The 25,205-nt window shown below is 46.3% G+C and overlaps 2 protein-coding genes across 2 annotated transcripts in view; one reads left to right on the plus strand and one right to left on the minus strand.

Moving 5' to 3' along the window:
- The window catches only part of LOC309569130 (SLAM family member 9-like), a gene marked incomplete at its 5' end in the record, with an annotated part of 139,940 nt that overhangs the window by 42,587 nt on the left and 72,148 nt on the right, over positions 1-25,205 (minus strand). The window lies entirely within an intron of this gene.
- LOC309569809 (uncharacterized protein) lies at positions 1,673-7,859 on the plus strand (the record flags this gene model as incomplete). Its single annotated transcript, XM_082275812.1, has 2 exons — positions 1,673-2,463; positions 7,838-7,859. 2 exons carry the CDS (start codon positions 1,673-1,675, stop codon positions 7,857-7,859), a joined length of 813 nt encoding a protein of 270 aa, XP_082131938.1.

The raw sequence follows: 25,205 nt of genomic DNA on the forward strand, positions 1-25,205 counted from the left end.
GACCCCAAAAAAATTCCCAAAGAAACGCCTGCGCCAAAAAGAAAAAAACGCCCAGGTGTGTTATTGCAGGCTTTTTTTGGGCATTTTTTTGGGGTCTTTGGAGGCAGGCAAAACATCTGAACTTCTGTATAGGGTTATATATACACACCTACACATATATAGGTGTGAAAGTAGCAGAACACTATGCTTGCGCTAATTAAATAATTAACAGGCATATGACTCCGCTCCTATCACACCTATATATGTGTAAGTGTATAAATACATATAAGTATGTGTGTATATATGCCCCTATACACAAGTTCAGATGTTTTGCCTGCCTCCAAAGACCCCAAAAAAATTCCCAAAGAAACGCCTGCGCCAAAAAGAAAAAAACGCCCAGGTGTGTTATTGCAGGCTTTTTTTTTGGGCATTTTTTTGGGGTCTTTGGAGGCAGGCAATACATCTGAACTTCTGTATAGGGGTATATATATACACACACTTATATGTATTTATACAGTTACACATATATAGGTGTGATAGGAGCGGAGCCATATGCCTGTTAATTATTTAATTAGCGCAACCATAGTGTTCTGCTACTTTCACACCTATATATGTGTAGGTGTGTATATATACCCCTATACAGAAGTTCAGATGTCATGCCTACCTCCAAAGACCCCAAAAAAATGCCCAAAAAAATGCCTGCAATAACACACCTGGGCGTTTTTTTTGGCGCAGGCGTTTTTTTGGGCATTTTTTTGGGGTCTTTGGAGGCAGGCAAAACATCTGAACTTGTGTATAAGGGTATATATACACACATATTTATATGTATTTATACACTTACACATATATAGGTGTGATAGGAGCGGAGCCATATGGGTGTTAATTATTTAATTAGCGCAAGCATAGGTTTATGCTACTTTCACACCTATATGTGTAGGTGTATATATACATATAAGTATGTGTGTATATATACCCTGTGACGGTATGCGAGGTGAGATAGTGGATAATCGCTATATTTCACCTCGCATACGTTCTGTGGTGAGAGACTGAACCGGAATCCGGCCCGGGTTTTTCCAGCCTCTGTGACAGGCTAGGTTCCGGTCCAGAGATTGTGAGTTACCTGAGTCCATGCTCAGGTGGACTTTAAATTAACAGGAAAAGAGCACAGAAATGCTCTGGCCTGCCTAAGACTCAGGAGGGGAATCTGAGAGAGGAGCTGTGTGTGGACTTTCAAAAGAACAGGTTTGCTTTACTATGTGCTTTTGGGGGTGATGGGGACCAGCCCCACACTGTATAGTGAGGATAACCATTGTTTAGTTTAGTGCCGGACGGCAAGGATTTATTTTATTGTTTTGTTGTTTTTTTGTATCTTTGCAAACCTCTGCTGAAATAAAGCTGGCAATCCACCAGACTTTAAAGAAACTACCTGCGTGCTGGCCTTAAGTTCCTGTGAAAGGTGATCCCTGTGAGCTAATCTCCCACACGTGGTGGAGGATGCGGGCACTTTCTAAAGATGGAGGAAATGCTAAAGGCCCTGCTACAGGCCAATGCAGCTCAGCGAGAAACAAACCGCCAAATCGCAGAGGCCGCTAGAGCACAACAGGAGGCTACTGCAGCACAACAGGAGGCCGCTGCAGCACAACAGGCAGCACAACAGGAGGTTGCTGCAGCACAACATGCAGCCCAGCAGGAGATGAACCGGCAGTTTGCAGAGGCTCTGCTAGAGTTAAAGAAAGAAGTTGCATCTCCTGTACTAGCTGAACCAAAATTGGTACGTGCCTCGTACCACCTGCAAAAGATGACACCGGCCGATGATGTGGAAGCATACCTGGCGACTTTTGAGAGAGTCGCTGCACGTGAAGGTTGGCCAAACGAACAGTGGGCGGGTCTGTTAGCCCCATTTCTGACAGGAGAATCGCAAAAAGCGTATTTTGACCTGGACCCAGATAAGGCCCAGGACTATGAGACTCTGAAAGTGGAGATACTCGCGCGCTTGGGTGTCACCATGGCAGTCCGGGCCCAGCGCGTGCATCAGTGGACCTATTCCAGCAGCAAGCCACCCCGTTCTCAAATGTTTGACCTGGTCCACCTCACCAAAAAGTGGTTGCAACCAGAGACCTTGACAGGCCCCCAGATCGTGGAGCGTGTGGTAATGGACCAGTACCTGCGCGCGCTCCCTGCTGCTCTGAGGAAGTGGGTCGGACAGGGGGACCCCAAAACTGCAACCGAATTGGTGGACCTAGTGGAGAGGTACAGTGCTACGGAGGACTTGGTGAACCCGTCTACGCCCCACTTCAGTGTGTCTAGGGGTGCAAGATCACCCAGCGGTTCTGGTAAGACTGTTCCAGGGTTAAAGTGCACGGGGAAACTAGATAAGACTGTTGTTACCGCTAATGAGACTGTTGGTCCTAGGCCTGGAGACTGGCCAAAGAAGCCAGGAAGGTCTTTGGGACCACTAAGAGGACTGGGGATAGAGCACATACAGTGTTTCCGCTGCCATGCATTTGGGCATATTGCTGCAAACTGTCCTATAAATGATGAACCTATGCAATGCGATTTTGCTTATAGGAAAAGACGCATATCTTTGTTTGCACAGGTCGCATATACTGCTTCATGTCAGAGTCGCATTGAAAAGCAAATGTGTGTTATTGCAGTGGATGGAAAGCCGCTCACAGCCCTGCTAGACTCTGGAAGTGTAGTGACCCTAGTCAGAACTGATTGTGTAAATCCCACAAAATTACACCCCAGCACCATTGGGGTCATTTGCATCCATGGGGACACTCGGGACTACCAGACAGCAGTGGTTGAGGTTGATACCCCTTGGGGCAGTGTGACCCATTCAGTGGGGGTGGTGCCTTCGCTACTTCATGAAGCTTTAGTGGGGAGGGATTTCCCCCATTTTTGGAGGTTGTGGGAGAACAAGGGGAGGCTGGTGGAGAGAGCTCCCCCTGCTCCGGAAGCACAGGAACTCTCACCAGACCCTTTTTGCCAAAGGGAAGGAAACCCTGTTGGGGGAATCGAGGGAGCTGGAGATCCTCTTCCTTTCCCTGTCATGGCTGGGGAGCCGGAGGACCTGGAAGCTAGCTCCCAGCCAGAGGGTAATGAACAGGAGGACATTTCTGGACCTGACAATGAGAGTAGCCAGAATGTGGTACCCGACTTAGAAGTCAGGAGAGAGGATTTCTGTACCGAGCAATTACGAGATGTCACCCTCCTTAGAGCCAGAGAAAACGCTAAGATGGTGGATGGGGAACCAGTAGATCCTCACTGGGCGGTGTTTTTTCCCTACATGGCCATTAAAAACAATTTACTGTATCAGGTGATAAAACGGGGAGAGGATGAGGTTGAACAGCTGCTGGTTCCCAAACCCTTCCGCAGGTTGGTCCTAGACCTTGCCCATGGTCATGTAATGGGGGGACATCTTGGTATCGAAAAGACCAGGGAGAGAATCACCCAAAGATTTTTCTGGCCCGGGTTACATGCAGATGTCAGGGGGTACTGTGAATCATGCCCTGAATGCCAAATGTCGGCACCATCGCCCCATTTTCGCAGTCCCCTGGTCCCTCTACCAATCATCGAGGTTCCTTTTGAGAGGATCGGCATGGACCTGGTGGGGCCGGTAGTGAAGTCTGCCCGGGGTCACCAGCATATTCTGGTAATCCTAGACTATGCGACACGCTATCCTGAGGCCATACCCTTGCGTAATACTTCCGCTAAGGCTATCGCCAAGGAGTTAGTCCAGGTGTTTAGTCGAGTGGGAATCCCAAAAGAGATCTTAACCGATCAGGGCACCCCATTTATGTCCAGGGTTACCAAGGAACTGTGTAGATTATATAAAATCTCCCATCTCCGTACCTCTGTCTACCACCCCCAAACGGATGGTTTGGTCGAAAGATTTAATAAAACCTTGAAAAGTATGCTAAAAAAGGTGGTTGACAAAGATGGGAGAAATTGGGATTTTTTGCTCCCATATCTTATGTTTTCCATACGAGAGGTTCCGCAAGCATCCACAGGCTATTCTCCCTTTGAGCTCTTGTATGGTAGACATCCCAGGGGGCTGCTGGATGTTGCCAAAGAAACATGGGAAGGTGAGGCCACCCCATATAGAAGCGTCATAGAGCATATCTCCCAGATGCAAGATAGAATCGCTGCTGTCCTGCCACTGGTACGAGAACATATGGAGCGAGCGCAGGAGGCCCAGAGGAGGGTCTATGATCGAGGTGCCAGAGTCCGTACTTTCAGCCCCGGGGACAGAGTCTTGGTACTGGTTCCCACGGTTGAAAGTAAGTTTCTAGCCAAGTGGCAGGGTCCCTTTGAAATTATCGAGAGGATAGGAGAGGTCAACTATAAAGTCTACCAACCAGGGAAAAGGAAACCACAACAAATTTATCATGTGAATCTCTTAAAGCCCTGGAAGGACAGAGAGACTTTATTGGCTGCATCTCCGGCCCCAGCAGACCGGGTGCCGGTGACACCTGACGTCCCCATAACAGATTCCCTGTCGGTGGCACAACAAAATGATGTTAGGGGGTTTGTGTACAAAAATAGAGACTTTTTCTCCCCCTTACCTGGCCTGACCAATGTGATCCAGCATGATATAGTGACAGAACCAGGGGTTCGTGTAAATTTAAAGCCATATAGAATCCCAGAGGCCAGGCGAGAGGCAGTCGCAAAGGAAATAAAAAATATGTTAGAGTTGGATGTAATAGAAGAGTCCCACAGTGAGTGGTCGAGTCCCATAGTATTGGTCCCAAAACCTGATGGCACTATCAGGTTTTGTAACGATTTTAGGAAACTCAACAGTGTATCCAAGTTCGATGCATACCCGATGCCTCGGGTCGACGAACTCGTGGACAGGTTGGGACAGGCCCGCTACATAACAACCCTAGATCTAACGAAAGGCTATTGGCAAATACCCCTAACTGAATCAGCCAAAGAGAAGACTGCCTTTTCCACTCCTGAGGGCTCGTTTCAATACAAGCGGATGCCTTTTGGTCTGCATGGGGCCCCTGCATCCTTCCAGAGAATGATGGACAAAACTTTGAGACCACATCGCTCATACGCAGCTGCTTATTTGGACGATGTGGTCATCCATAGCCTAAATTGGGACTCGCATCTGCCCCGAGTACAAGCAGTGGTAGATTCCCTTAGGGAAGCAGGTCTCACGGCCAACCCAAAAAAGTGTGCCATAGGCCTGGAGGAGGCCAAATACCTTGGGTATGTTATTGGTCGGGGACTGGTCAAGCCTCAGACCAATAAGATTGAGGCAATTCAAAAGTGGCCCCAACCGGTAAACAAAAAACAAGTTCGGGCCTTCCTAGGCATTACGGGGTATTACCGGCGGTTTATACCTAACTTTGCCACCATTGCCGCCCCTCTGACTGACCTAACGAAGGGTAGAGGGTCGGTCATGGTCAAATGGAATCCTGAAGCGGAGGAGGCGTTTCAGAGGTTAAAGCAGGCCCTTTGTGGACTGCCGGTGCTGGTGACTCCGGACTTCACAAAGGAGTTTGTGGTACAGACTGACGCCTCCGAGGTGGGCCTAGGTGCTGTACTATCCCAGATCAGAGGTGGTGAGGAGCACCCGGTTGTATACCTGAGCCGAAAGCTAAACAAGCATGAAAAAAACTATGCTATTGTTGAGAAGGAATGTCTTGCTGTTAAGTGGGCTTTGGACTCCCTGAAGTATTACTTGTTGGGGAGGTCGTTTAAGTTGGTCACTGACCATGCTCCCCTAAAGTGGATGTGTGACAACAGGGAGAAAAATGGCCGCGTGACAAGATGGTTCCTGGCTCTACAGCCGTTCAAATTTACAGTAGAGCATAGGCCGGGCAAGCTCCAAAACAATGCGGATGCCCTCTCCCGCATTCACTGTATGATTGGGTCTATTGCTCAATCGCCGGCGCTTGAGCAGAGGGGGAGGATATGTGACGGTATGCGAGGTGAGATAGTGGATAATCGCTATATTTCACCTCGCATACGTTCTGTGGTGAGAGACTGAACCGGAATCCGGCCCGGGTTTTTCCAGCCTCTGTGACAGGCTAGGTTCCGGTCCAGAGATTGTGAGTTACCTGAGTCCATGCTCAGGTGGACTTTAAATTAACAGGAAAAGAGCACAGAAATGCTCTGGCCTGCCTAAGACTCAGGAGGGGAATCTGAGAGAGGAGCTGTGTGTGGACTTTCAAAAGAACAGGTTTGCTTTACTATGTGCTTTTGGGGGTGATGGGGACCAGCCCCACACTGTATAGTGAGGATAACCATTGTTTAGTTTAGTGCCGGACGGCAAGGATTTATTTTATTGTTTTGTTGTTTTTTTGTATCTTTGCAAACCTCTGCTGAAATAAAGCTGGCAATCCACCAGACTTTAAAGAAACTACCTGCGTGCTGGCCTTAAGTTCCTGTGAAAGGTGATCCCTGTGAGCTAATCTCCCACAACCCCTATACACAAGTTCAGATGTTTTGCCTGCCTCCAAAGACCCCATAAAATGCCCAAAAAAATGCCAGCTACAAAAACGCCCAGGTGTGTTTTTGCAGCAGGCGTTTTTTTTTGGGCATTTTTTTTGGGTCTTTGGAGGCAGGCAAAACATCTGAACTTCTGTATAGGGGTATATATACACACACACACTTATATGTATATATACCCATACACAGGAGCGGTGCGCTCCCTCCCACTAGGCAACAGGGATGCCGATCCACGGGAACCAGTGGTCGCAATTGCCGCCGGGCACCTGCGATCGCTCCCCGCTGAGAGAGACATTGGTCAGCTGTTGTAAACACAGCAGGCCATTGTTCTCTCTGAAATGATCACAGAGCGCCTGTGATCCTTCTATATAGGATCACAAGTCTCTATGATCATTTCACAAGCCCCTCCCCCACAGTTAGAAACCACCCCCTAGGCTCACAATTAACCCTTTGATCACCCCTGGGTCAACCCCTTCCCTACCAGTGTCATTATTACCATAACAGTGCATATTTTTAGCACTGATTACTGTAGTAATGTCACTGATACCCCCAAAAGTGTCAAATAATGTCAGTTAGGGGTCTGATCTGTCCTCCGTAATGTCGCAGTCCCGCAAAAAATCGCAGATCGCCTCCATTATTAGTAAATAAAAAAAAAAAAAAAACCAATAAAAATGACATAAACCTTTCCCGTAGTTAGTAAATGCGATAACTTTTGCGCAAACCAATCAAAACATGCTTATTGTGATTTTTTATACTAAAAATATGTAGCAGAAAACAAATTGGCCTAAAATGTTAAAAAATTTAGAATTTTGGGATTGTCATATAGCAGAATGTGAAAAATATTGTTTTTTTTTCAGAATTGTCACTCTTTTTTTGTTTATAGCGCAAAAAGTAAAAATTGCACAGGTGATCAAATACCACCAAAAAAAAGCTCTATTTTTGGAAAAAAAGGACGTAAATTTAGTTTGGGTACATCGTCGCACGACCGGGCAATTGTCCGTTAAAGTAACGCAGTGTCGAATCGCAAAATAGGGCCTGGTCAGAAAGGGGGCAAATCCTTCCGGGGCTGAAGTGGTTATGGGGCCCATTCTACCCCCAGTCTCCATAGTCCTGCTATCTATCCATCTCAATGTGTAATGATCTTTTTTTTCAGTTTTATTTGCCTCAATTCTTTCCTTTGTCTTACCTATTTAAAAATGAATGCTTTTTTAATCTCTATGGAGACTTATTTATTGACTTCCTGCCCACCTGTTGTTAATTAATGTTGTATTCTTACCAGTTTATGGCTGTTCATTCCTTTTCTTTACACATGGTTGTCTAGGGTGTGTAAATAATTGAACAGGTCTCCACCTGATATTCCATGTCTATGGTTCATAATTGAGTTTCTTCTCTCCAGGTTGATCAAACCTTTATCATGATTCCTCTGTGTTCATATTGCCCACAGTCATGGTATTTTCAGGAAATGCTAGTTGCCTGGCTTTCACTGGCTTTCATGCCTTCTGAGCCACTGATCCAGAACAAGAATGTAGCAAGTAAAGTCAGTGTGATGTCAGAACTCTCAATCTGCTAACATGCTACAAGCCAGTGACCTAAAAAGCATTATGACCAGTGAATGAACATAGGAGTGAGCTTTCAGCATTTTCAAAAGAAGAAGTTAGCAAAGCAACCTCTGGATTTTACTGGTGTAATATGGGTAGCTTGGGATCACCAATCACCAAAAAAAAAAAAAATCAGCAAATACATGTAAAACAGTCCATAGTTATTTTTTATAATAGAAAAATAACACATTGGCTCGCCACCAGTATACTAATCCTACACCAGGGATAAGGGTTCCAATATGCTTCAGGGTGCCGCGAAGACTGCAGGAGCTTGGCAAACACCGACTTAGTTGCCAGACAGTCTACACTTGCACACAGCTGTGAATCACTCTACTCTACTTTACACTACTCTACTTCAAAAATAGGTCCTTCTTTTTCCTTGCAGGTGGTTTACCCTTAAAGCAGAGTTCTCTCCTCCCCCTCCAAAAAATAAAAGTCAGCAGCTACACATACTGTAGCTGCTGACTTTTAATATTAGGACACTTACCTGTCCTGGGGTCCAGCGATGTCGGCACCGCAGTCGATGTTTTCATTGGCTGTCGGGTGCTGCCGCCACCATTGCCTCTAAGGGAACCCGGCAGTGAAGCCTTGCGGCTTCACGGGTGGGTCCCTACTGCGCATGCGCGAAGCGCACTGCACATTCTTACTGGCTCGGTGGCGGAGGAGGGAGGAGGGGGTCGAGCTTCTGAGGGACGGCGCTGCAGCACCGTATCCTGGAAGTGGGGAAGGGTACCTGTCAAAAACAGGTACCTGTTCTCCCCCCTGAAAGGTGCCAAATGTGGCACCGGAGGGTGGGAGGAAACAAAAGAGCGGAAGTTCCACTTTTGGGTGGAACTCCGCTTTAAGGGAACAAAGTCCCTGTAATCAGGGTTTGGAGGTTCTTTCCCAACCCAATTCTTTAAATTCTGGGTCCAAAATGAGGACTTACCAGTCGTACACTAAATCAGTCCTATCCCCTCTGACCGAACTACCCCAGAACCCCCCACCCTGCATAGGTGAGAAGCTATCATGTACCTGGTAGCAAAGCCTAATATGATGAGGAAGGCCTCTCCTACACCTCTCACTCGGGGACCCTGATAGTGTAGACTGGAGGAACAGGAGTACAGACTGGCACGAGTGCCTGTAAGTCTTGCTAGCAGCAGGGCAGTTGTCTTTGCTCGGCAGAAGGCTCCAGCAAGCAGGCGGGCAGTTGATACTGGCGACAGCAGGCAGAGTAGCAGAGTCAGGCAGGCCGGGTGATACATAGTGATGTCGCGAACCTAAAATTCGCCGTTCGCGAACGGCGAACGCGAACATCTGCAAATGTTCGCGAACCGGCGAACCGGGCGAACCGCCATAGACTTCAATAGGCAGGCGAATTTTAAAACACACAGGGACTCTTTCTGGCCACAATAGTGATGGAAAAGTTGTTTCAAGGGGACTAACACCTGGACTGTGGCATGCCGGAGAGGGATCACGCAAAAAAAAGTTCTTAAAAATTATAATTTTTTGATAGAGAGACAATTATTGGAAAAATTAAAAAAAAATAAAAATAAAAAATTTCTTTGGATTTAGCATCTGGGGGTCTAAAAAGTGTACCTGTGAAGTTTCAGCTCTGTAGCATGTCCAGAACCCCTAAAAAACAGCATTTGTCTTATATTTTCAGGAATATGGCTTCTCTGCGGCTGGCTTTTTCTCTTGCAGGCATTTATCGGGCATTTTTTTAGGCAGGCATGTCATTTTTTGTATTTAGTGTCTGGGGGGTCTAAAAAGTGTACCTGTCAATTTTCAGCTCTGTAGCATGTCCAGAACCCCTAAAAAACAGCATTTTTCTTATATTTTCAGGAATATGGCTTCTCTGCGGCTGGCTTTTTCTCTTGCAGGCATTTAGCGGGCATTTTTTTAGGCAGGCATGTCATTTTTTGTATTTAGTGTCTGGGGGGTCTAAAAAGTGTACCTGTCAAGTTTCAGCTCTGTAGCATGTCCAGAACCCCTAAAAAACAGCATTTGTCTTATATTTTCAGGAATATGGCTTCTCTGCGGCTGGCTTTTTCTCTTGCAAGCATTTAGCGGGCATTTTTTTAGGCAGGCATGTCATTTTTTGTATTTAGTGTCTGGGGGGTCTAAAAAGTGTACCTGTCAATTTTCAGCTCTGTAGCATGTCCAGAACCCCTAAAAAACAGCATTTTTCTTATATTTTCAGGAATATGGCTTCTCTGCGGCTGGCTTTTTCTCTTGCAGGCATTTATCGGGCATTTTTTTAGGCAGGCATGTCATTTTTTGTATTTAGTGTCTGGGGGGTCTAAAAAGTGTACCTGTCAAGTTTCAGCTCTGTAGCATGTCCAGAACCCCTAAAAAACAGCATTTTTATTATATTTTCAGTAATACGGCTTCTCTGCGGCTGGCTTTTTCTCTTGCAGGCATTTATCGGGCATTTTTTTAGGCAGGCATGTCATTTTTTGTATTTAGTGTCTGGGGGGTCTAAAAAGTGTACCTGTCAAGTTTCAGCTCTGTAGCATGTCCAGAACCCCTAAAAAACAGCATTTTTCTTATATTTTCAGGAATACGGCTTCTCTGCGGCTGGCTTTTTCTCTTGCAGGCATTTATCGGGCATTTTTTTAGGCAGGCATGTCATTTTTTGTATTTAGTGTCTGGGGGGTCTAAAAAGTGTACCTGTCAAGTTTCAGCTCTGTAGCATGTCCAGAACCCCTAAAAAACAGCATTTTTCTTATATTTTCAGTAATACGGCTTCTCTGCGGCTGGCTTTTTCTCTTGCAGGCATTTATCGGGCATTTTTTTAGGCAGGCATGTCATTTTTTGTATTTAGTGTCTGGGGGGTCTAAAAAGTGTACCTGTCAAGTTTCAGCTCTGTAGCATGTCCAGAACCCCTAAAAAACAGCATTTTTCTTATATTTTCAGTAATACGGCTTCTCTGCGGCTGGCTTTTTCTCTTGCAGGCATTTATCGGGCATTTTTTTAGGCAGGCATGTCATTTTTTGTATTTAGTGTCTGGGGGGTCTAAAAAGTGTACCTGTCAAGTTTCAGCTCTGTAGCATGTCCAGAACCCCTAAAAAACAGCATTTTTCTTATATTTTCAGTAATACGGCTTCTCTGCGGCTGGCTTTTTCTCTTGCAGGCATTTATCGGGCATTTTTTTAGGCAGGCATGTCATTTTTTGTATTTAGTGTCTGGGGGGTCTAAAAAGTGTACCTGTCAAGTTTCGGCTCTGTAGTATGTCCACAACCCAAAAAAACAGCATTTTTCTTATGATTTTTAGTAGAAAACTAATGCAGTGTCTTTCCAGCTGTCTTTTTTTCTTTCTGGCAAGCTGAAATATGATATGCCAAGGCAAACATGCCTATCAGTTGAGCTATGACACAGACAACACTGCACACATGGGGAAATATGTAAAACAAAAAACAGGAAAAGGAAATTAGGTGACGGTCACAAAACATGATATTGTGATTGGTCAAATAAAAAGTCACCTCGCGATGAGGTCGCGCCAAAGTCGCGCTAAGTCGCGCCAAAGTCGCACTGGAAGCGACGCTACTTTAGTGGTAGCGGCAGTGTAAACCAGCACTAAAACATCCAGTGTGTGAATACGATCAGGTATGATGTTTTATCGGTCAAGTAGTGTAAGGGTTACGCCCGTCGCCCGCTTCACAGTGACAGACCAAACTCTGACAGACCAAACTCCCCGTTTAACAGTCAGTCAGTCCATTTGCACAACCGCAAACTCCCAATTTGCACAAGGTTGGATACCAAGCTAGCCATGACCCGTTCCTTGTCCTCACTGACATCATTGAAGGTCTCTTCCTCCACCCAGCCACATACAACACCAAGGGTCCCCGAAAGGTGAGAACAAGCCCCCTGGGACGCCTGCTGTGGCTGGTATTCCACCTCCTCAAAGCCACCTTCCTCCTCTGACTTCTCTTCTTCAGACTCCTCTCTCTGCGTTGCCACAGGTCCAGCAATTGACAACGACAAGGCTGCTTCTGGTGGTGATGAGGACCACAACTCTTCCTCTTCATGCTCATCTACAGCCTGATCCAGTACTCTTCGCAGGGCACGCTCCAGAAAAAACGCATATGGGATGAGGTCGATGATGTTGCCTTGGGTTCGACTGACCACCAGGGTTGTCATCTCCGCAAAAGGACGCATGAGCCTACAGCCATTGTTCATGAGCATTCAGTTACGCGGCCAAAAAATACCCAGCTCCGCAGAAAGAATGAAAGAAAATGAATGTTTTTTTTATGAAAAATTATCCTGCGGATCGCTTTTGGTCTGTACACAATGAAGCAACGACCTTATCATCTGGGGTGTGCCAACACAATCCTAGAGGTGATCGCTTCATTGTGATACGCAAGCCCCTTCACCACGACAAGGTAACGATCACGAAGGGGAATTGACACATGTATGTGCCTTTTTTTTTGTTTTTTGTTTTTTTGCAGCCACAGTGTAGCACCAGAGGCCAGAAAAATTAGGCATGTACACATGCATGAAAAAGTAGGTATTGTTGCAGCCGCTGCTGTAGCAGCGGCCTGAAAAATTGAGGTTTTAAGGCAGAAAGTGCACTAAAACATTGCGGCTTGAACCGTAGTTGGTGGCGGAGACGTCACGTAAGTCATCCGGCATGCAGAGAATGATTATATACAGCAGCGTGTGGACCATTTTTAGGCCAAGGCATCTCAGTCATCACCAGGCCTTTTTTAGTCAAATGCATCCCCCACTGTCAGTCCCTTCGGGATCCATGCCTCATTCATCTTAATAAACGTGAGGTAATCAAGACTTTTTTGACCTAGGCGACTTCTCTTCTCAGTGACAATACCTCCTGCTGCGCTGAAGGTCCTTTCTGACAGCACACTTGAAGCGGGGCAGGCCAGAAGTTCAATGGCAAACTGGGATAGCTCAGGCCACAGGTCAAGCCTGCACACCCAGTAGTCAAGGGGTTCATCGCTCCTCAGAGTGTCGATATCTGCAGTTAAGGCAAGGTAGTCTGCTACCTGTCGGTCGAGTCGTTCTCTGAGGGTGGACCCCGAAGGGCTGTGGCGATGCATAGGACTAAAAAAGCTCTGCATGTCCTCCATCAACAAGACGTCTGTAAAGCGTCCTGTCCTTGCCGGCGTGGTTGTGGTGGTAGGAGGAGGATTACTTTCACCTCTTCCCCTGTTGGATTCCCGTTGTGCTGTGACATCACCCTTATACGCTGTGTAAAGCATAGTTTTTAACTTATTTTGTAGCTGCTGCATCCTTTGCGACTGCCGGTAATTGGGTAACATATCACAGACTTTCTGCTTATACCGGGGGGTCTAGTAGCGTGGCCACCCAGTACAGGTCGTTCTCCTTCAGCCTTTTTATACGAGGGTCTCTCAACAGGCATGACAGCATGAAAGACCCCATTTGCACAAGGTTGGATGCCGAGCTACTCATGTCCAATTCCTCGTCCTCACTGATGTCATTGAAGGTGTGTTCTTCCCCCCAGCCACGTACAACACCACGGGTACCAGATAGGTGACAACGAGCACCCTGGGATGCCTGCTGTGGTTGGTGTTCCTCCTCCTCAAAGCCACATTCCTCCTCTGACTCCTCTTCCTCACACTCCTCTTCCAGTGTTGCCGCAGGTCCAGCAATCGATGGTAAGGCTGTTTCTGGTGGTGGTGATGGTGACCACAACTCTTCCTCTTCCTCTTCACGCTCATCTACGGCCTGATCCAGCACTCTTCGCAGGGCACGCTCCAGGAAAAAAACATATGGGATGATGTCGCTGATGGTGCCTTCAGTGCGACTCACTAGGTTTGTCACCTCCTCAAAAGGACGCATGAGCCTACAGGCATTGCGCATGAGCGTCCAGTAGCGTGGCAAAAAAATACCCAGCTCCGCAGAGGCTGTCCTAGCACCCCGGTCATACAAATACTCGTTGACCGCTTTTTCTTGTTGGAGCAGGCGGTCGAACATTAGCAGTGTTGAATTCCAACGTGTCGGGCTGTCGCAAATCAAGCGCCTCACTGGCATGTTGTTTCGCCGCTGAATATCTGCAAAGTGCGCCATGGCCGTGTAGGAACGCCTGAAATGGCCACACACCTTCCTGGCCTGCTTGAGGACGTCCTGTAAGCCTGGGTACTTCTGCACAAAACGTTGCACAATCAGATTCAACACATGTGCCATGCACGGCACATGTGTCAACTTGCCCAAATTCAATGCCGCCAACAAATTGCTCCCGTTGTCACACACCACTTTGCCGATCTCCAGTTGGTGCGGGGTCAGCCACTGATCCACCTGTGCATTCAGGGCGGACAGTAGTGCTGGTCCGGTGTGACTCTCTGCTTTCAGGCAAGTCAACCCCAAGACAGCGTGACACTGTCGTATCCGGCATGTGGAATAGCCCCTGGGGAGCTGGGGGGGTGCAGTTGGTGTGGAGCAAGACGCAACAGCAGAAGAGGACTCAGCCGAGGAGGTTAGCAAAGATGATGGAGTAGGAGGAGTAGAGGAGGTGGCAGCAGGCCTGCCTGCAAGTCGTGGCGGTGTCACCAACTCCTCTGCAGCAGAGCCACGCATTCCATGCTTGGCAGCCGCCAGCAGGTTTACCCAATGCGCAGTGTACGTTATATACCTGCCCTGACCGTGCTTTGCAGACCAGCTATCAGTGGTCAGATGGACCCTTGCCCCAACACTGTGTGCCAGACGTGACATGATTTCCTTTTCCACAATAGAGTACAGGTTGGGGATTGCCTTTTGTGAAAAATAATTTCGGCCGGGTACCTTCCACTGCGGTGTCCCAATAGCGACAAATTTTTTGAAGGCCTCAGACTCCACCAGCTTGTATGGTAAAAGCTGGCGGGCTAAGAGTTCCGACAAGCCAGCTGTCAGACGCCGGGCAAGGGGGTGACTCTGCGAGATTGGCTTTTTACGCTCAAACATTTCCTTCACAGACACCTGACTGTGGGCAGGTGACGAGCAGGAACTGCTGAAGGTGAGAGGCGGAGGGGCGGGTTGTTGATAGGGGGCATGGAGGACAGCAGTGGTTGACGTGGCTGAAGATGCTGGACCAGGAGGAGGATGGTGGCTTTCAGTTTGTGTGCTGCTTTTACTCATGTGTTGATCCCATAGGCGTTTGTGATGTGAGATCATGTGCCTTCGCAAAGCAGTTGTACCTAGGTGGGTGTTGGACTTCCCACGACTCAGTTTCTTTTGGCACAGGTTACAAATGGCATCGCTGATATCAGAGGCAGACACACAAAAAAAATGCCACACTGCTGAGCTTTGCAAGGACGGCATTCTGGTGGTGGCAACAGCTTGCGTTGATTGGCGTGCTGTCTGGCTGACCCCGGGTGCCGAATCTACATGCTGTCTGACTGCGCCACTAGCTCCTTGCGATGACCTCCTCCCCCTGCTTCCAACTCGTCTCCTCCTCCTCTCTGTCTCCCCATCTGAACTTTCCCCCTCTTCTTCTGCTCTTCGAGCAGGCACCCAGGTGACATCCACAGACACATCGTCATCATCAGCCGCTTCACTTGACAACTCAGCAAAGGCAGCAGCAGCAGGTACAACATCATCATCATCACAATGTACGTCCATGTGTATAATGTTGCCTGACTGAGACATATCCCCGTTATCTACATCCTCTGGCACTAATAGTTGCGCATCACTTATTTCTTCAAACTGATGTGAAAATAACTCCTCTCGGCTGTGGTGCTAGTGTTGGTGGTGGTGCCGGCGGGCTGGCGAGTGGTAAATTGAGAGGTGCCCGAAGCTGAGCTGGAGGAGGATGGTGCATTAGGGTTCCGAGCGGAAGCTGTAGACGATTGGGTGTCCTGTGTAAGCCAGTCAACTATGGCCTCAGAATTTTTTGAGTTCAGGGTCTGTGGTGGCCTCTGAACACTGGGCATTATTCTAGGGCCTAAGGAAATCACAGCACCACGACCACGACGGCCCTTGCGGGGTGGCCTGCCTCTGCCTGTCATTTTCTTTTTTAATGTGTTGTGTACTATGAGTGCAAGGTGCTGTGCCACCCTATAGGAGTGTTGGGCAGTGGGTACAGTACACTCTGTGGACCTGACAGTCACTGGCACTCAGGCAACTGCAATTAAAAAATATATATATATTTTTTACTTGGCAAGCTGCTGTGCCACCTTATATATCAGTGGTGGGTGGGCAGTGGCACAGTACACTCTCTGTGGACCTGACAGCAGTCACTGGCACCCAGGCAACTGCAATTTTAAAAAATATATATTTTATTTTACTTTGCAAGCTGCTGTGCCACCTTATATATCAGTGGTGGGTGGGCAGTGGCACAGTACACTCTCTGTGGACCTGACAGCAGTCACTGGCACCCAGGCAACTGCAATTTAAAAAAAATATATTTTATTTTACTTTGCAAGCTGCTGTGCCACCTTATATATCAGTGGTGGGTGGGCAGTGGCACAGTACACTCTCTGTGGACCTGACAGCAGTCACTGGCACCCAGGCAACTGCAATTTTAAAAAAATATATTTTATTTTACTTTGCAAGCTGCTGTGCCACCTTATATATCAGTGGTGGGTGGGCAGTGGCACAGTACACTCTCTGTGGACCTGACAGCAGTCACTGGCACCCAGGCAACTGCAATTAAAAAATATATATATTTTTTTTTACTTTGCAAGCTGCTGTGCCGCCTTATATATCAGTGGTGGGTGGGCACACAGTGGCACTGCAGTGGGCACAGTACACTCTGTGGACCTGACAGTAACTGGCAGCCCAGGCAACTGCAATAATAAAAAATATTTTTTTTTTCAATTTATTGCAACAAGATGCTGTGCCACCGTATATATATCAGTGGTGGGCAGTGCACTGCAGTGGGTACAGTGCACTCTGTGGACCTGACACAGCACTCACTGCAATTATGACAGAGGAAAAAAAAATATTTTTTAAAATGCCAGGTACTGTGCCTGTGCCACCCGAAATGAGTGTGGTGTGCACACAGTACAGTCTGTGGTGGGTCTGTGGCCTCTCACACACAGCGGGCAGGCAACTGCAGTGTACAATAGATATATATAGATATATATATATAAAGAAAAAAATCTATTACCTTACCAGCCCTTAAAAGGGCTTTTGGGGACACTATATATATATATATATATGTATATATATAAATAAAAAAAATCCTCAATTACCAGCCCTTAAAAGGGCTTTTGGGGACACTAGATAGATATAGATATATATATATATGAAGAAACAACTCAATTACCAGCCCTTAAAAGGGCTTTTGGGGACGCTAGGTATATATATATATATATATATATATATATAAAAAAAAAAAAAAAACACAAATACCAGCCCTTAGAAGGGCTTTTTGGGGTGCTGATATTACAGCAGTAGTGGACCAAGAACACTGCAAGACCAGGAACACTGACTAACTGTCCCTAGCTTAACAGCAGCAGCAGCAGCAGCAGCTCTCCCTACTCTCACTACACACACTGCTTCAGAATGATCTAAGATGGATGCTGCCCTTGCTTATTTATAGGAGGTGGGAGGGTGTGGGAGGGAGGTACGCTGATTGGCTGGAAATGTGTCTGCTGACTGTAAAGTTCAGGGTCAAAGTTTGCCTCAATGATGTCTTATGGGGGGCGGACCGAACATCGCATATGTTCGCCGGCAGCGGCGAACGCGAACATGCTAAGTTCGCCGGGAACTGTTCGCCGGCGAACAGTTCTATACATCTCTAGTGATACACAGACAGGATGGATCGGGTACAGGGCACAGATAGAACCGTGCTCAGGAAACAAGCCAGGTCTGGAGCCAATCAGTACAGCAGGGCCAATAGAGCAGACAGAAGCGGAGGTCAGGGGATAAGCCAAGGTCAATGCAGGTAGAGTTCAGAGAGTGGTCAAGACAAGCCAGGTCAGTAACTGGAAACAGCATACAAAATCACAGGATACAAAGGAGGCTAAAGACAAAGCAGCACTGATCCTGAGCACTGGCAGAGTTTAAACAGCCCGTTTGGCACCAACATCTGTCACAGGTGCACACGAGCGCTAGCGTGCGCAAGAATGCATGAGGGTACATTTGTGCGTGAGTATGCACATGTGCATATGCATTAGCCGTGCCTGATCCCTGAGAGCACAAGAGGGAACATTTATTAGCAAATGCACAGAAGTCTGCCCTGAGGAGTCATCTCGTCTATTGACAAGCCTTTCCTTACAGAAGCCCCGACTACTAAAGATGTGTTCCCATCATTCCCCTTAAAGAGACCACAAACCAAATACTAGGGAAATATACCTCCTGTCCAGGAACTATCCCTGGTGTCCTGTGCACTTGGTATTTCTTTAACCTCTCTCTGGCAGTATTCCCGAGTGTGGCTCGGGGTTAATATTCAGTGCCAAAAGCGGTAACCCTGAGCCATACTCAGGATTACCCCAGAATATTATTCACCTTCCCCTGTGATCCCTCTCCCTCCTCCCCAGCCTTACTGCAGCCATCCTTCGCTGTGTGTTAGGCCGATGCCGGCACCTTCTTCCGGTACCTTCCCTGTGAGTACCACGTCGCAGGGGGGTGGAACCGGCGGGAGATTAAAAAAAAAAATTACATTGTACAGTGTTATCTGTTAGGATTACAACTTTGTATCATGCCATTTCACCTAGAGGCTTTTGAAGTGCCCTGCCTGTACTTTTTGCGGTACTTTGTGCCTGGAAAATTGATAATGTCCATGGCATCCAAAAAGCGTTCTTTTAGCTCAAAACTAAACTGAAAAACAGCGATGGTGAATCGGAAATATTTGAAGAACTGAGCGATAGCGATTTGTGGGAAAATTCGTCATCAGGTACTAAAAGTGACAACAGCGACGATCCTGCGACTGAGCTCAGCAATGTGCGGACTTGGTGCTCTATTGACTGCGGTACGGATCAGGCAGCGCCCCCAAGATTCCCATTTACTGGAGCATCTGGTATGAAAGTTGACGTTGACCATGACAACTCCTTGGCATACCTATAATTATTTCTGAGGTTATTGAAAAAATAGTTACCGAGACAAACCGGTACAAAGAGCAACAATGCGCTACGCATCGGAAGTTTGCAAGATGCAGAAAGTGGGAACCAGTGACCAAAGATGACATTTGGAAATTTCTGGGCCTAATAATTCTTCAGGGAGTGGTGGGGAAACCCCTGCAGAAGTGGTATTGGACAACCAATACATTACTGGCCACTCCATGCTTTAGCACGGTCGTGTCAGAGTACAGATTCTCCCTCATAATGAAATATCTCCACTTCCAAAACAATGAAGAATTTGATGAATTTTATTATTATTACATTAGAATTTATGATTTTGTGTTTCAAACTTTATCATACCCGTGGTGTCTACTAGACTCTTGTTTGGACAGATTTAAGTGGGTAATTCCTAAGAATTACAGGCCTAAAATATAAAACAACAGATTTTCATGCAAAACAATGTACAGCTCTTAGGCTTAGCACAAAAATTCTGACATAATCAGACCGCCAGGGAGGTTAAAATGATAAACCATTGCCTCGTAAAATTAGAGTGCTGTGTAGTTTGCAACATTCCTCTTTTCTTTTATTTCTCCATATGAGAGAACAAGTCTATCCCCCAAATGCTTGGAAGATGCAGTAGGGAGGTACGTAAAATAGCCCTTAATTATTTTCCGCTCAAAATGTTACCCTCCCTGTTCAGCAGAAGTGGGCCCACCCTTGTATAAATGCCAATACCAACCAACAAGGCTCAGTACATATAAATAAACCCAGCTCCTAATTTAGAGCAAAAAAAAGCAATAACTATTTGGCACAGAGATTCTTTCTATTTACCGACTAGCATTTCCTGCTGGAGGTCTCACCGGAAGCTTGCCATAAGCAAACATATTGTATTTTTTTAATAAACCAGAAATATAATTGCTACATGTTGTAAAACATTTTGTAGTTGATACATTTTCTACAGTACCAATTTTAGGTTTCCTTCACATTACAGGTGTGACCAAGCTGTGTTTCCATGCGTTTTTAGCACATTCCTGTAGGGCAGCCAATTCATTTCAATGAGCTGTCCTATGCATGAGCAACACAGAGCAGAAGTCTTTGACTCTTTCCCAAAAAGATACCGCACCAAGCAACATGGTACCATACGGTTTGGCACTTAACAAGTAATGACACTGCCACACATCTGCTAAATGGCAGCACATTTCTGTGTGTCGGGGAAGTGCATGAATTAGTACGCGTTCAACACATACAGAAGTGTGAATCTAGCCTTAAAGGATCAGTCCAACTAAAAGCAATTTTTTAATTATAGCCGTAGCTTGGTGAGCTGCGCTCGCCCCCAGCCTCTTCTATATCTTGGTTAGGCCAACACTGAAATCTCCCTGAGAGCATTGCCAGCTTTGTTCCTGTCTACCTGGAAGTTTAGGGTGTTTCCACCCTCATTTGTGTGTTTTGCCTTCTAAACCATTCCATTGTAGCTCTGGCTGTATGTTTAGGGCAGTGGCGGCTGGTGCTTCATGGGCCGGGGGGGCGGCAGACGGACCACACCATTCCCCCCCCTCAGACCACACCAGCTCCAGCCCGCACACCATACCCCCCCCCGGTCGCCGGCTCGGCAGCATGGGTTGAGCTTCCCCTGCGTCTCCTCCCTCCTCCTCCTTGGCCAATAGCATGGCTTCTCCTTTCGGCCAATCGGGAAACGGTTCCTGATTGGCCAGGAGGAGAATCCGTGTGACAATAGCGAATTTTCATTCGCTATTGTCACACAACTGGGTGTGCTCAGGGGGCAGTGGTCTGCGCCCTGAGCCCACCCATTTTTGAAGCCTATTAGCCTTTTTTGAAGCCTATTAGAGCCAACGTGCTTAAAAAAAAAAAAAAACCCCATTGGAATCCATGCGTCCGGCGCCCTGCATGTAGATTAGGGGGCCGGACGCATGGATAGGGGGGACGGCGCCACGGCGCCCCTGCATCCCCAATGGACGGGCCGCCACTGGTTTAGGGTCGTTGTCCTGCTGGAAGGTAAACCTCCGCCCCAGTCTCAAGTTTTTTGCAGACTCTGACAGGTTTTCTTCAAAATTTATATATTAGAAACACACATATATAGCACAGTATATATTGAATATGCACAACGAATACGAAAATTCGCTGGTAAAAACCGAACGGCAGCCCACCAATAGGATTAAGGCAGCAACTATAAAAAATCTACGGTAAAATGGTGGCAACTGGATTCCTGATGATGCCTAACGATGAAATGCATTGAGATCGGGTTGCTGCCTCTATTGTCTGTGATTAACCATTGACATCACTTCCAGGAATGCTAGAATGCAAGTCAGTTGAGGAGCTCAGGCCGGATGTGGAGAGAGTGTTTCCATGTATCACTGTGACTATACGATAGTTATTCACATGCAGAGCTGGTGCCGGTCAGGGCACATTTTATGTAAGAGCAACTACTGCAGAGGTTGTGATTTGATATTGATATTTTAAATAAACCGTGTTGCACTATTAGTATGCCATTTGTTTTTCATGCATAATTGACAGTACACGCCTGATGAGAGGAAGCGGTCACCTAAAGGAATATTATACATCAGTTGCTTAAATGCCCAATGGTCCCAGGGGGCCTGGGGGCTTTGGTGAGTGCATTGCATTTCACATATGCACGTGGTGGAGCAATAGAAATGTTTGCAGCAAGCATGGACAGTCACATTAATAAGGATATATGGACCCTATATACCATATTTTTTGGCGTATAAGACGACTGGGCGTATAAGACGACCCCCCTAATTTTCAAGTTAAAACATAGGTTTTGGGCTATACTCGCCGTATAAGACTACCCCCGTTCCGAAGCAAGGCAACACCATTGAAAAACATCAGATTTCTCATATATCTCCAAGGTACCCCAAGTACTGTAATACATGTAATCTCTAATAATATCTCCAAGGTACCCTAAGTATTACCAGTAGATGTAATCTCAAGACGCTGGCTGTGCAGGAATCCTGTACCGCTATACCGTATGTACTGTAGCTTCGGCTACATACAGTGTACCGCGCTGAGCCAATCACAGTGAGCGATGTATTCTATTATTGAATGCAAAGCCTGCTCGGATTGGCGGAGTAACATCAGCCCGCCTCTCTGACTCTGCCAATCCGAGCAGGCTTTGCATTCAATAATAGAATACATCGCTCTCCCTGATTGGCTCAGCACGGTACGCTGTATGTAGCCGAAGCTACGGTACATACGGTATACCGGTACAGGATTCCCACACAGCCAGCGTCTTGAGAGATTACATCTACCGGTAATACTTATACTTAGGTTACCTTGGAGATATTATACTCGGCGTATAAGACCACCCCCCATTTTGGGGGATTTTTTTGAGGTTCAAAAGTAGTCTTATACGCCAGAAAATACAGTATTTTTCACGATTTTTAGGATATGTCACATTCTTCTGTACTTTTTTTTTTTTTGTTCACAGTTGGTTTGGAGTACTAACCATCTGTTAATTATCACATGCACTGGACATTCACTTTTGATATTGTTAATTATATGTTGAATTATTACTCTATTATTGACACATAAATATATGCTTCATGGGGAGTTATACATGTAGGATTTTGTATGAATTGTGCATAAATTATACATACGCTTTGTGTTGATTTTATTTATGCATATGCACTTGTGGGTAAATGTGCAGGACCATAGAACATATACTTCTACTGGTGCAAGAGTGCAAGGAATTTTTTAATCTTTATAAATAATTTTTTATGCATTTTTATATATCACTATTTTTTATTTCTTTGTTTTTAGTTTAGTTTTGCTTTATTGTTTAGACCCTCCACTACACTCATGTTTTGAGGGGAGGGATAGGGATACACATCCCTGGTCGGTAGTGTGTAACAGCGCCTTCTTTATAATATAAAAATTTAGTACTTTTTTGGTTAATGCCATAGGTTAAGAGGCTGCAGCTACAGCATTAGGTAAATTCACTGATTTGATTGGCGCTGTCTTAAGGTATATTGGTTTTCTTCTAAGATCCCCCAGTATTTGGCTCCATCCATCCTCCCATCAAGTCTGACCAGCTTCCCTGTCCCTGCAGAAGAAAAGCATCTCCACAACATGATTTTGCCACCACCATGTTTCACGGTGCGGATGGTGTGTTCAGGTATGATGTACAGTGTTCGTTTTCTTGCCACACATAGCATTTTGCTTTTAGGCCATAAAGTTCAATTTTGATCTCATTTGACCAGAGAACTTTCTTCCACGTGTTGCTGTGTCCCCCACATGGCTTCTCGCAAACAGCAATGGGGACTAATTACGGCTTTCTTTCAACAATGGCTTTCTTCTTGCCACTCTTCCATAAAGGCCAGATTTGTGGAGTGCATGACTCAGGCTGGGTTCACACTTATGCGAATTGGAAGCGGTTTTCCCCGCCTCCAATTTGCATGATAGGGGAGTGTGCCCGGCTCTCAATGGAGCCGGTTAACACACCTCCGTAGTCTGCATTGAAGAAGGGTTGTGTGCATCTTTAGCTCAGAATCAGGTGTGAATTCAGGCAGAAATTCAGACCTAATTCGCACTTGAATTGGTGTACAGGGATGTGCCGGACCCCCTGCAGAGACGCGTCCGCAGCAAGTTTGAACCCAGTCTAATAGTTGTCCGGTGGACAGATTCTCCCACCTGAGCTGTTGATCTCTGCAGCTCCTCCAGAGTTACCATGGGCCTCTTGGCTGCTTCTCTGATTACGTGGACGGCCAGATCTTGGTAGGTTTGCAGTTGTGCCATACTCCTGCCATTTTCGGATTATGGAATTAACAGTGCTCTGTCAGATGTTCAAAGCTTGGGATATTTTTTTATAACCTAACCCTGTTTGAAACTTCTCCACAACTTTATACCTGGCCTGTCTGGCATGTTCCTTGGTCTTCATGATGCTGTTTGTTCACTAAGGTTCTCTAACTTACCTCTGAGGGCTTCACAGAACAGCTGTATTTATTCTGAGAATAAATACTGAAAGCAATTACTGACTTCTGAAGGCAATTGGTTCCACTAGATTTTAGTTAGGGGCAGGGCTGGCCAAAGACATTGTGCTGCCTGGGTCCAGGAGTGAAATGCTGCCCCCCCTCCCGCCCCCCCCAAAAGACCCGCACATCCATTATTTTATATAAATATAACATTTAGAAAATATTATATATACTGTTATCTTCTTCCATAACTCATCACCAGACAAGTCCACCAAACACCCGCTGTCTGTCTTCAGTCCTCCTGTCACTACTATGTCTGCCTTAGATGTTCCAGCCTGTGAAATGGAGTGCGCTGATGTCTGACGTCATTGCGTACACCACGGTTACGTGAGAGATGTTCCCCAGGGGAGACGTTCCGCCTCCTCATACTCATTCGTTTGCACTATGGGCTGCAGTATAAGATGGGGAAATGCCACCCGTAAAGGCGCCGCAAACTGATGACACGAAAAACTGCTGAAAAAAAAAATCTTGGGCGTCAATTTGCTGCCCCTCTCAAAGTGCTGCCTGGGTCCAATGGACCCAGTGGGACCCATGGTAGGAACGGCCCTGGTTAGGGGTATCAGAGTAAAGGAAGCTAAATACAAATGCACACCACACTGGTTTTCCAATTTTTTTACAAATGGATAAAATTTTCCTTCCACTTCACAATTATGTGCCACTTTGAGTTGGTCTATCACATAAAATCTGCACTGTAAGTGCACAGATCTAAACAATAGATAGGATCTCATGGTTCAAAGCCTAACAGCAGAAAATCAGCTAATATACAAAATACATATAAGGAGTGGTTTTGTCTGCCAAAGTGTATGCATTTCTGTCCATCCAGTTCTGAGCTGTACCAAGCTCTGCCAAACAACATTTGTCTTGCAGGGCAGGATAACTGATTTTTCTCTGCTGCAATGTAGTAACACTTACTGGTCTTGTTTCTCCCCCAGCCTGTGACTGCACAGTGAGAGGAGAAGGGGGGCGCTTATGATTTTATGTGTCACTCTGCTCCCTCCACCTATCAGCATGTCCCTTGTTAGCACATGAGCACTATTGTACAATTAATTGACATCTTGTGACATTTTTCTCTGCCCCAGTCTAAGCTCTGCTGTACAGGGGGTTGCTAGAGGCCAATACCAGCCAATTTTAGGTACGTACACTGTCTACATTTAAAAAAATGTAAGTGATGCATTCATTTGTGACTCTTATGTCTGTCTCAAAAAAGAGAAAAACAGACAAAT

The sequence above is a fragment of the Pelophylax lessonae genome (assembly GCF_965119305.1).
Source record: "Pelophylax lessonae genome assembly, chromosome: 13".
Lineage (NCBI taxonomy): Eukaryota > Metazoa > Chordata > Amphibia > Anura > Ranidae > Pelophylax > Pelophylax lessonae.